Source organism: Artemia franciscana, chromosome 15 (genome assembly GCF_032884065.1).
Source record: "Artemia franciscana chromosome 15, ASM3288406v1, whole genome shotgun sequence".
Classification (NCBI taxonomy): domain Eukaryota; kingdom Metazoa; phylum Arthropoda; class Branchiopoda; order Anostraca; family Artemiidae; genus Artemia; species Artemia franciscana.
This window is the reverse complement of record NC_088877.1, coordinates 22359569-22372327: the sequence shown is the minus strand read 5'-3', so window position 1 is coordinate 22372327 and position 12759 is coordinate 22359569. Positions and strand designations below refer to the sequence as shown.

Sequence of the window (12759 nt, the reverse complement as noted above, 5' to 3'; positions counted from 1 at the left end):
AAGGGGCTGTTTTCTCCTACAAGTACTGTACGTAAACAGTCGGTAATTTTTATAATTTAAAGACTTCATGAGCTTTGGAGGGCCTTGTTATCTCCAAAGGTATATTTATTCGGCGTTTCAACTATATTGAAAAAGTTAGCTATATCAAAATTTCGATCGGATGATTTTGATAAGTATAGGGGCGTGGGAGGGGGTCTAATTGCCCTCCAATCTTTTTGGTCTTTTTGGTTTGGTCTATTATAGTAATTTCTGTTCGTTTTAAGTTTCATCGACTTCATATCTGCTCGTTTAGGTTTTAATGTCACTGTAAAGTTTTCTTTGAACTGCTTTTTGGGCAAAGTTATTTTGTTGATCTTTCAGTTTGTTTTGTAGTGAAGAATAGTTTGTTTATTATATGTTAATATTATGAATGTTTGTTAAGTATTTTTGTGTAAGAACAAAATACTAGAGTATATTTAAAATTTTATTCAACACATAAGTATTCAGTTAGAATTTTGATGCCCACATTTTTGTGCTGTTATGTTTTAATAATCTTTTAACCAAAAAGAACGGGTGGATAGGGGGGGTAGTATTTTTAATTACACTGTTTATAAATCTGCATTATTTCTGCTCTTCGACAACGTGGGATTCATCTTTAATCCCATCTTCTGGACATCCTTGAGTTTAGACGAACATGTTCCATAGTTCCAATAAAAAAATGATTTCATTTTCTTTTGTGTTGGAACTTCTGATTTGTTTTAATTAATGTATTTCTATAAGAAATTACTATAAAAAATTTCTATAAAACAAATTTATATAAATTTCTATAAAATTTCTATAAAATATTTCTATATAAAAATTACATTCATAAAAAAATTACTGTTTTTTGTCCTTAAGAAAAATTAATTTTATGTTATATTGTAAAATTGTTTTTCTTTTTTAATATTTTCTTTAATTGGAATATTTAAAGTATATAAACAGCAAAAACTATTTTTGGAGATGGCAAATGCTATTACTTTTTAATAAAATACGAATAAAAATCTGGCTTAATCGAAAATAACATGCAATATAGACGTTTAGGTAGCAGCTAGTTAACTAACAATAGTATCTATGATTACCCATTCAATAGATAGTATCATGTAGCACGTAAAATTTGACGTATGGCATCTCTACACTTTGGACTCTGTTCAATAACTACAGTGAGTTTTAAATATAAGTATTAACTGTATTAAGAGTTTGTAAAAAAAAAAATCCTTATATCATTCTTTTTATAAAAATCTCATCATTTCAGAATTCTTTCTGGGTCAACCGGCACTTGAGCTTTGCAAAGTAGATAGCAGGAAAAAACGTGCTCGAAGCTGTACTCAACTCGTTGCCAAAGAAGATTTGTATCACGCAAGATCTTTTAAGTCACTTGATCGCAAATATAACAAGCGAATAGACGAATTTGATGCATCGCAGAGATCACATTCTGAAGAAAGGATTTTATCTGATAAAGATATGACATCCTGGAATTTTGAGACAAGAAATTGCAGCCGTCCTTTTGTATTCCCTCATATCGATGATGAAGATTCAGGTGAGAAGTTGGAAAATTTCCTTATTTAAATTTAATTTCCAATTTATGCTTGATTTTCTGTTCTACATTTAAAATTGCTTGACGTATATAGCATTGCTAGACGTTTCTACGGGAGTGCTTTCTGATTCCAGGGAAAAATATTTAAAGGAGAATAATTTGCAGCTTCCAGACATTCTTCAATGTTCTAACCCAACAACAGTAAGTCGAATCGGTATATATAGATTAATTTCAAGAACCTTTTCCACAAAAAAAGTTTTCCTAAGAAAAGTAAAAAGCTCCATTAAGCCGAAAATGAGCAGAAATAAAGTCAAATAGTCTTCCAAACTACCACAAATCACTATCATTAAATAAATGAAACTCAAAACGAACAGAAATTACAATAAATACCCGAGTCAAACTCAAAACGAGCAAATATTAACATGAGTAGGGCTGATAACCCCCATGCCTTCTCAAGACCAGAATATAATTTGCGCTTTACTGAAAACAAAATATGTTTTTAATGTTTCCATTCTTTTTACTTTCATAAATACAAAATTATCATAACTTTAAGGAATAAATATCAGCATATTTCAATTAAACTGACAATAAATGGTCAATTTTTTAGTAAAGCGTAAATTATGTTCTGGTCTTGAGAAGGCGAAGGCTTATGGGTTATCAGCCCTATTCATGTTGATACTTGCTCGTTTTGAGTTTGAATCGGCTATTTTATTGTAATTTCTGTTCGCTTTGAGTTTCAGATATTTAATGATAGTGTTTTGCGGTGGTTTTACGCTTGGAAGGTTATTTGAATTTATTTCTGCTCATTTTTGGCTTAGTGGAGCTCTATACTTTTTTTTGAAAAACTTGTTTTGTGGAAAAAAATTTTAAATCAATTTCTGTTCTTTTTATATTGACATAGTCTTTTTTATGGAAAAACATAATAATTTTATATCCTTTCAGTTTTTTCTATAAGAATACATAATTTGGGTTACTATTTGTGTGTGGGAGAAACTTTTTCAACAATTTTTTAATCCTGATTGAAACAGAATTTTTTAATTTAATTTTAAACTCATTAGGTTGACGTGAAAAATAAAACTTAATATCATTCCCAAAAGATTCTATCTATCCTCTTTGACACTTGCGCTCTTTTTATTTATTCAAATTGTAAAAGCAGAAGCAATAATAGTAGTAACTCCAAAAGTTTCAATTTAATACCCCCAGTCGTTCTCGATATATTGCTGATTTGTCTTATTGGCAACCATAATCAGAATTCCTTTTGATTTAGTTGAAAGCAACGTTTAGTTTCAAAGCATAATGGGCCAATTGCATAATTGTGGGGGGTTGACATGCCCAATATCCCAAAAGACAGAGTTTCTGGATGGTTCTACTATACCGAACAAAATGGATGTCTCAAAATTTTGACTAGATGCGTTTGGAAAATGAATCGGCTTGAGAGAAGGGCTGCTTGCCCTCCAATCTCTTAAAAAGAGCATCAGAACCTTTATTTTTGAATTATTATTAATAATAATAATAATAATAATAATTACAATTTATTTGTGACCCACTTGAAACAGCGGAGTATAAAACAAACACACATAAAAAAAAACTTCTGATAACACATTAAATTACTGTAGAAAACATTTTAGAAGACCATGAAAAGGGTTAATAGTAAAATGTATCAATTCGGATAGTTTCTGGTGCAGCACTTTAAGTTTATTTATTAAATCTGGAGCCCCGAAATTTGTTACCATGTCACTGTTCTTGTACCAGGGAGGAAGATAAAACAAAAATCGAAGGAAACGAAAATAAGATGACTTGAGAGCCTTTAAATCTTTTCTTTTTAGGACAGGATACAATCCAGAAAGATATAAAACCGAGTGATCACAAGAGCAAGAATAAATTTGCGAAAGGGCTTTGCGGTTGTATTTCCCCCTGTTTGCAACAATTTTAGAATAACTCAATTGAAGTTTAACCAATTGAAGAGACTAAATAGAAACAAAGGTCTTGATCGAAAAGTTGCCAATATATTAATTAAATTTGTTTGTAGATTTGTTTTGTTTGAAATTCGTATATAAGTACCATTTTTACCTAGGAAAAATTGAAAAAAAGTTATTAAGTAGGAAACAGTGCCACACTCTATAGTCGTTAGTATTACTGGGTTGACAACTAAGTGTTGCATATATGCTCATGGTTGAATATTAAATGCACACCAATATTGCCTGTGAGACTGAGAGGCTATATAAATACCTCTATAATAACCCTTAGGATTTTTATCTAAAATCATTTCGGCCTTGTTCGGGCCAAAAATGCTCTCTTGGAGGATGGAATACTAGAAATTGGTACTTTGCGGGGGGGGGGATGATCTCTTTCATTGCTTAAAAAGGCCCAAAACTTCTAAATTTCCTTTCAATGAACCAATCAAAACACATATCCCCAGGGAAAAATCCCTCTCCCCTGGAACACGCAGAAAAAGGAAAATTTATTTTTTTTTGTAAATAATGGTTTTAGGGTTCTAAAATATTTTGAGTTTTATTGTATTATTTTCATCTAGATTGTGCTCTTTTGGGGGGCTCTTTAACTTTTTCAAAAATTTGCTAAATTAAAGCCAGCCATAAACATTAGATTCTGTTTACACATATAGAAAAAAAAGGTTTTAAAAATTATTTTTTCAGAGTTCGATTTCTATTGACAAGGGCCGCTCTTTATTTGCAAGTTAGTCATACAAACTGTTTGTTATAAGGCTGCCTTAAATGTGAGTGGTGCTTCTACTTCCTTTTTTAACACCGTCTTACATTCCAGTTTATATTCGTATAAAAATGACTCAGAAATGAAAACTGTCCCTTAAAAGTGACCCATTCATGTACTTCTCAGGGAGGAGGAGAGATCTGCAACATAAAAAGTGAATTATAACAAATCTGCAACATAAAATGTGAATTATAACAAATCTTCTAACATTTTTAATGTTAGATATCTCTAATCAATCTTTGATATTCATAGAGAATTTAACGACGACAGGGATAGGATTCAATAACATAATATCAAAGCTTTTGTATTCACTAGTTTACTTGTTTTCAGGTGTTTATGACGATAGTTATCGATCTGGAAATTGGATGTACATTGGTGAAAATGAAGAGTTAGTGGTATGGGGAAAATTACCTCCTCCAACGGCTAAAAGTATGACTTTCCCTTTTTTCTTTTCCGGATCTACTATGATATTGGATTCATAAACACCTTTAAATTTATGTCCCTTTCTCTCTCTCTCTCTTTACCTCTTTCTCAGTCTCCTGAATTTCCCCTATTGTGGGTTAGTGTGGTAAATACAGCTATTAAAATAAGAACAGATAAAAGATCTTTTTGTATAACTATGTTTGACAAATTAACTGTTTTTTCTTTTGCTAATCTATCGGAGGTCTGTTGACTTTCCCAATTAGCATTAATGTTCCCAAAGTTCGTTCGTCACATTCACCTCTATTGGGTAATCTCAAAGTCTTTTAATGTTGATCTCTGCATTTTCCTAAACGTCTACAAATCTGAGACTTATGGGAGGCTCTGGCTCTATTTTAATTAAAGTATCATGGGTAGGGATTCATCTGTATTCTCCATCGTGCTTGTTATGCTAATTCCCTGATTAATTTTAAGTGTTCATATAAAGATTTTGTTAATGATTTACATTAAAATAAACAATTAGTTGCTAAGAATACTTCTGTAAATTTCCACGGTTTCTCTAAAACTTTTTAGTTTTAAATTATGTTATTTTATAACAAAATTATCAATTATTTTTGTTTGTTCAGACATAATATTATGGAGTGGAAGATCATATAAATGGTCCGTAACTGCTGAATAAGAAGTTTCTGGTATTGGGTTCCCCAAGGGAGGAATATATTCCTGTTATATGTTGTCGGAACCTATTCTCTAAGTTTTGGCGGGGTCTGCCAACGTCAACATTGCCAACGTAATTAGTAAGCTGTATATTTTATTGTTTAGTTCTAAAGTAGCCAATGAATTTTTCATGGTTTAAAGCCCTTACTTGGGGGTTTCCAGCTCTCCATTTTGAAAACCAAGGACAATCAAATTTTATGATGGGTAGTGCAACTGTTTTACCCCTTCTTTTTCTTTGTCTTTTGCAGAGGTAATCGTATAGATATTTTCACAGGGGATCATTTTAATATAGATTAAAAGTTCTAGCTCCTTTTTTAACTCACAAAAGGGATTATGCCACAACAAAGTGCCATTTTCTGCTACTGAACGAAATTTCTAGCCAAATAAGGCCAAAATTCCAGTGAGTAAAAGTTCTTAGACCGATCGAAATACATCTAACAGTTCAGTATAAAATCTACCCTCCTCTAATACCTCCCCTGTCAAATCCCAAGTTTCTTTTATTGTTTTTCTATAATTTGTCCTCTTAGGCACGTTCTATGTCTTATTTCTTAACCCACGCTTTTGTTTTCCGAAGATTACCCCTTTCCCTTCCCCATTTAGAGGGCACTAAATTTTGGCGAAATTATATAAGACCCATGTTTTTCGTCTATTTTCGAGCTTGAACTCCTTGATGTATTTTAGTTTTAATAAATGTATACAAGTAACTCTTGACTCTGGAGGGGGAGGGGGGTATTAATGGGAAAAAGAAATAGCCAAGAAATAAACATTCTGTTTGTTTTACTGTTTAATGATCTATCTAAAAATAAAAACCAGTCTCTTTGCAAATATCAGTAGCTAATTCTGAAAAAAAGATATATCTTGTAAAACCAATGAAAATACTCTCATGCTAAATCAAAATGTAGGGGCGGATTTTTGGGAATATACCTGTTGTTTACGGAGCAAGGACAGGGAGAAGCAAGGACAGCAAGGTATGCCTATCTTACATTCTTTTAAGTTTATCAGCTACTTATTTTTAGAGGTTTTCGGTTGTGTCTTATTCTGTATAAGCCAGTTACCTGTTGCTTATTAGTTGATTTGAGGTTTGTCTAGCAGAGAGTATTAATAAAGTACAATCTTTTCTTGAAAGAATCCAATCTTGAAAAAACAGTTGGTGCAATTAGCTTCGAACTAATATGACTTTATTTCTGCTCGTCTTTGGTTTTCATAACACTCTTTACCGTTCTTTAAAAATCCTTTTCTGGAAAATATTATTTCAAAATTAACTTCTGTTCGATTTTAATTGACGTATTTTTTATCGTTGGTCATTACTAGGACTGTTTCAGTATTTCTGACTTAATTGTAATTTAAACGTTGGACAAACCTTTAGTCAAAGTTTTCCCGCAACAATAGTTTATTATAAATAAAGATATTTACCAATGGAATTTGGGAAAGGCAGGGAGGGGTATTATTTTGTTCTGCTACTGAGCTGAAGTCATTTTCACCTCTGTCCTTCACATCTATCCTCTAAATACCTTGTAATTGAAACGTTTCTTAATCCACAATTCTGTTAAAAGACTATATTTATGTTGTATTTTTCTGTAATTGTTTATGTATTTGAATAAATACATGTCAAGGTAATTTGTTAAAGAAAGTTCTATTTTGCTGTCTTAGAAAAAAAGACGTGACAAATCAAAACAATCAGATTTGTTTGCTTTGCTTTTAGTCTTAATTGAAGTCCCATTGGTCCTCAAAATTTAATTGTGTTGCCTACAATCCCTTCATTTTTCAAAACAGATCAGCGGAGTTTTTCATGCTAAGGTACGATCTAACCACATTTCCCTCCCAAAATTTACTATTTCGTTGAGGCTCCTTTTGATCCAGTTTATTCACCTTGGAACTTTCATGGCTACTGGAGAAAAACAATGTTTGGCGAAATTTGGGCTTTCGTGACTCGGTAGAATCGAATTTTTTCGAAATATTTTTTTCCTATTAGGTTTATTTGGTCCAGTCTTGCTCAATATGTTGCTAGTTGATTGGGCAAAAACAAATTTGGAACTATTTTGGTTGTCCCAAATCACTATAGTATGTTTTAAATATTTTTTTTTCCTCTTGTTATCTGGCAATGTTTTCGCTTTCTTTTAGATCTCCTTGTCTTTATAAGCTAATAGGATTAAAAAAAAATTTGCTGGCCTAGTTTCACGTGTCACCTTAAGAGACATCAATCTTCAAAATAATTTTGCTTTCAATGAGGTCTAGTTGGCCCTGTAAGTTGCAAACCTATAAGAGAAGGAAACAATTTTGAGCCCATTGTGGACACCACAAACCAATGCAACCAGAATTATTTTCAAATTCATTTTCTGTAGAGGGCTGGAAACTTATGAACGTCATTTAAAACAGTCTTTTAGTCTTATGGCTGGAAGTCTTAAGTGATCGAAATAAAAGTTTATACTCCACGCTCTCGTTTTTAGGTCGTTTAGGTCTCGTCTTAGGTCGTCTGAAAAAATCCACGCTCTTACCTTGCAATAGTAAACCTGATCTTGCAATCCTACGTCCTTCAGGGCTCGAGTCCTTGTATTGCTAATTATTTGGATTGGGACAGAGGTCAGTGGCTCTAGAACGAGTATTCTGGAGAAGGTAAACAAGAAGCGTGTTTGAAAGTACTTGATGACTAACCTTAAACTCCTCGTTGCACTTCGTGACTGAAGGGCCATAAAATGGAGATCAGCAGCGTCGTTTTGGACTACGATGTCAAGGACCATTTTTTAATTGTAATAACATTATATTTTGAGTCTTCTCGCCCTTCCAAAAACCTCCTTTGTTGTTTTAAATCAATCCTCCAGTCGTTCCTGAGACATTAAATATAGGCTTTTTTGATCGCCTGTGGGAATATACTACCTTACTATTTCACTGTGAATAAATTCGATATCCACTCGAGCTAATAGTTCAAAAACATTTTGTTGGATCAGAGACAAATATCCATTTTTTTGTTCCACATCTCCTTCCTCTAAAAATATAACATGAAGGACCGTGCCTCAAAGTGTTAGCTCAATCCCAACCTGTCGTTTTCGATATTCCAAAGGTATGCCAGTTTATATTTGATTTACGTCTCAAGTTAAAGTTTGGGGAAATTACTAGGTTGACCGGGACCGAAATATATTTAGCCGCTCTCCCCAAATCGAAATTTAAAGTCATCTTGCCTCTTACCCTTCCTTCTCCTTACCCTTCCTTCCTTACTTCTACATTACCTAGAGTTTCAACTTCATTTCTGAGTCTTTTCTGGCATATTGCAAATATCTATTTGGATAAACTGGATAAATGTAGTCTCTTTTAACTTACCTCCACCGTATCCCTTAAGTCATAATGAAATTTTCATTTGACCCCGCTCTCCTTAACATTCCCTGAAAGTTTCAACTTGATGCCCAAGCCGTCCCTGTGATATTGCTGATACACCATTGTGATTATCAAACAAAGCACAGCGTATTTTTACATATCTTAATATTTCACTGTGCATATATTATAAATTTCATGAGAGCTTAAAATGCAAAACGTTTTGTCGATAAGGGACAAAATATGTACAACCACTTTACCTCACTTCAATACAAAATTTTTAAGTCCTTTTACGCAAAATCCCCCCTCTTCCCATCCTACCTTTACGAACAGTACCTGAAAGCTTTTATTTCATTCCTTAAGCTGTTCCGAATATGTGACAGATATGCTATTTGGATGATCTGGATGCATATAGTATCTTTGATTTAACTCAGCCCCTTCCCTAAGTTAAAATATAATGTCAACTTCCTCCCCGCAGCATTCTTTAGAAGCTGAAATAATATTTACCTTGGCTGTTCCAAGACGTTGCAGATACGCCATTTTCATAGCCTAGTAACAAAAATAATCTCCTGATTTACCTCGCCGCTTAACTGTGCATAGATTATGAGTTCTATATGTGCTTATACACAAAAATTTTAATTCCATCTTCCTCCCCAATATAATATTTGACGTCCCCTTTAATCCTCCCTTTCTCCCTGCAACTGTATCTAAAAGTTTCAACTTTATCCCTGGAGCCTTTGTTAGATATTGCAGATATACTATTTCGATGACCTGGATGCGCACAGTGTCTTTTGCTTTACCCGTCCCACTTCCCAAGTGAAAATTTTAGATCTTAGTTTTGAAATCAATTTTTTCCTAATTTGTTCCTTTGTTTTCGTTCCTTTCCTCCTTCCTTTGTGTGTTGCTTTGTTCTCATACTCTTCTTTTGTTTTGTTTTTGATTTTTTTTTTATCTATTCGTTTCTCTTTCCTTAGATCCAATAGGCCATGACTGTGGTATGATGTACCATCCATTGGCTGTTTTTTCATTAAAAGTACAGTTGATAAATTTAATTCCGCTATTCATTAATCCCACCTTGAACAATAAGAAAAGTTACTTTTTTGTGTGGATAGCTCAGATCAGCCTCCTTTTTTTTATCCTTGGGGTAATCTTATCGAGCTAGTGTTATTAAAATATTGATGGAAGGCTCTTTTGAAGGGAAATGACAGTATTTTTATATAATATTTTTATTACATAAATCTTATGCAATATTTTCCGGAAATTTTTATGTCATTAGCAAATACAATAGACAAGGACTCTCTAGAGGCAGCGTGAGGTAATCAGACAAGGAGGAGCCTTTACTCCCAGAACCTTAAAAAGGGCTTTGCAGTCAGTTAACAGCATTTTGTGAAAGAATCCTTTTTAAAATATGCCTGAAAGGGACACAATTGTTTTCCCTCTCAAAGAGTGGCAGCTGAATTATTTTTTTTTGTCTACGATATCTTTCTAGATTAACGCTCATTTTGAGTGTTTTTTACGCTGGCTTATCAAAAGCTGAGGGTTTATCACAATATCTTTAATTAAGAGATTCTGTATTTACTACAGAGATTAGAGCTCATGCAATCCCAATTAATATGCTGCTTTTTTATTTGGATAAATGATTTATCTTTGTTGAACTTCCATGTGTTACAAATTTAAAATCCCGGCCAAGAACGAGACACTCTTTTGTGAATTTATACCTTCAGTAGCTTCGTCAATGACTATTCAATGAATTTATTTATGTACTTTCAAGCACAGTCGATCCCCCAGCCTCCATTTCCTCTGATGATAATTGTAACTTAGCATCAGCTTCTTCAGTTGGGATCATCATAATTTCAGCTACTTTGGTGATTCCTGGAACCAATGGTACTTTAGTGCTAACTGTGCCGATTGCGATCTTTATCGTTAATTGGTCTTTTATTATTATTATTTTTTTTTAACGTCTTCCCGATGGAAGTAAAGAATGAATTTCAAGCTTAAAACGAACAAAATTTATTGACAGGGAAACTTCTTCTTCGATGCACTAAATTATATAGTAATGTAACAGCAAGCACCGTTAAAATTCGAGTGCATTCTTTTAACCATTTTCTTTGCAATGAAGGGTAAGCAATAATTCTTTAATAATTCCTTCATAATAGCAGAAGACGAAGAAGAAGACGATCAGTCTGAAAGATGTTTGTCAGATACTTCTACTTCTTCAGAAAAAGATTTTCGTAAAAAGTATACTGCTGTGACACACCGCCTAGTTCATAGAAAAGCATCCATGGAAATGTTTCGACGCATGGGGCAAGGCTCCACAGGTAAGAATATAATTAACTACAGCAACATTTTTGATAGACCCATGCTATATCCACCGCATGCATTTTATCAAAAATTTTAACAATAATATGCTATGGAAGTTTTAGTTATTCACTTCTAACCCCTTCTCTTTTCAATACATAAGGAAAATCAAAGGGGCTTCTAAATAATTGTATTTGGCAGCATCTTCTTTGAAAATGAACAGAAACAGATTTTAAACTAGAAACTGTTATCATAATTAAATTATTTACAATCTTTTTAAGATGTGCAAATACTTTAGAGAACTGCTTTTACCGAAAAACAAGTCGTTTAAAAAAAAAATACAAAATAAAATCACCGTCAACGCCTCTTTGTTTGGCTAATTTGTCAATCTGACCATTGATTTCCATCAAAGTCCTCCCACTTTTCTAAATATAACTCTGTCTTTCGACGCTGCTTACCCGTTATAGCAATAGTGTTTTTGCATTATATTATGCCCTAGCTACACCGTAGTCATCTTTGTGTATAATCAAGTCAAGATTTACGAATGACATGAATTTTCTTTATTTTTATATCACTTGTATCACAGAAACAGAAAATTAAAATGGCAAATGATCAGTTTGAAATGCTTGTGTCAAATCATTTTGTTTCCAACTATTCTCTACTAATAATGTGTCTTCGTATTGTTTTGCCAGACTCCTCTTATAGATAGAAAAACTGATCTTCCAAGCTTCCATTTATCTATTTTCAAAAAAATGCTTAAACCTTGATTCTGATTCCCCTCTCACAAATTGTAGCCTTGAAAAAGTTTTGAAAAAAACGATGTACAGGATTATATGTGGTGCTGTAGTCTTCTTCATCTTGTTTGGATTAGTGTGGAGACGATTTCGCATAATCTTGTCACTGGAATAGAATTCCGGGTGGAATATGCCAGTAAACTTTCTATCTGTATAAGGAGGGATTGGAGCTTATTGAGCTCTGAAACACAATAAGCAAATAATTCATTTAATAGGTTTCAATAAGCACTTTTGAACGCAATTTAATAGTATGCAATTGCCTATTGAACGCCGGAAATTACAAAAACTTATGCCAATGAGCCTATTGAATGCGGGGAAGTAAGATTTATTGTGTAAGATGAACATGCCTTGTCTGGCCTAATTCGCGTTTTCGAGTCAAAACAAACACAAAAAGAAATATTTAAAGAAAAAAAACTTGATTAAAGCAACTAAGGAAAGGTCAATGAAAATTCATACGAAATGAAAAAAAGGAAATGAAAAAAAAAAAACTGTCAGAACATATTTAAAAAGAAAAAAGATAAAATTCTAGTTCAGAAAAATAACAAGGGACAGTCGTACAAAAAAAAAATAAATAAAAAAAAATAGTGCCACCAGCCAGAAAAAATCTCGTATTGGGGTCTTCTGGTAGCAACAAATTCAGTTATAGATTTCAACTTCTGGATAAATGTGTATTTTATCTGGTATTTTGACTTGGTGAATCATACAGAATAGGAACTACAATGATATTGAAGAAGTGGGAAATACTTTCTGTCTGATCTTTGCCAAAGGATTCTATTATAATTGAAGGGGGGATAATATTGGAGCAAAGGTGGCTCTGTGTTAAAAATATAATGCCATTACCTTTTCCCCGGGGTTTATTTGGTAGAAAAGGCTTAATGAATTGAGAATAGTTAGAAGACAACGAAAATAATAATATACACAACAACTTTGATTTGGCTTGTTTTTGAA

The 12759-nt window shown here is 32.9% G+C and overlaps 1 protein-coding gene across 8 annotated transcripts in view; it reads left to right on the top strand.

Annotated features, from left to right (window-relative positions):
- The window catches only part of LOC136036193 (uncharacterized), a 139323-nt gene that overhangs the window by 105319 nt on the left and 21245 nt on the right, over positions 1 to 12759 (top strand). For 6 of the 8 annotated variants that reach the window (XM_065718274.1, XM_065718271.1, XM_065718272.1 and 3 more), the window contains 3 exons: positions 1271 to 1555; positions 4610 to 4708; positions 10876 to 11037. In XM_065718274.1, the coding sequence (XP_065574346.1) occupies positions 1271 to 1555; positions 4610 to 4708; positions 10876 to 11037 (546 nt within the window). The remainder of the gene's footprint in view (positions 1 to 1270; positions 1556 to 4609; positions 4709 to 10875; positions 11038 to 12759) is intronic. The other 2 variants (XM_065718275.1, XM_065718273.1) reach the window with 1 other exon arrangement.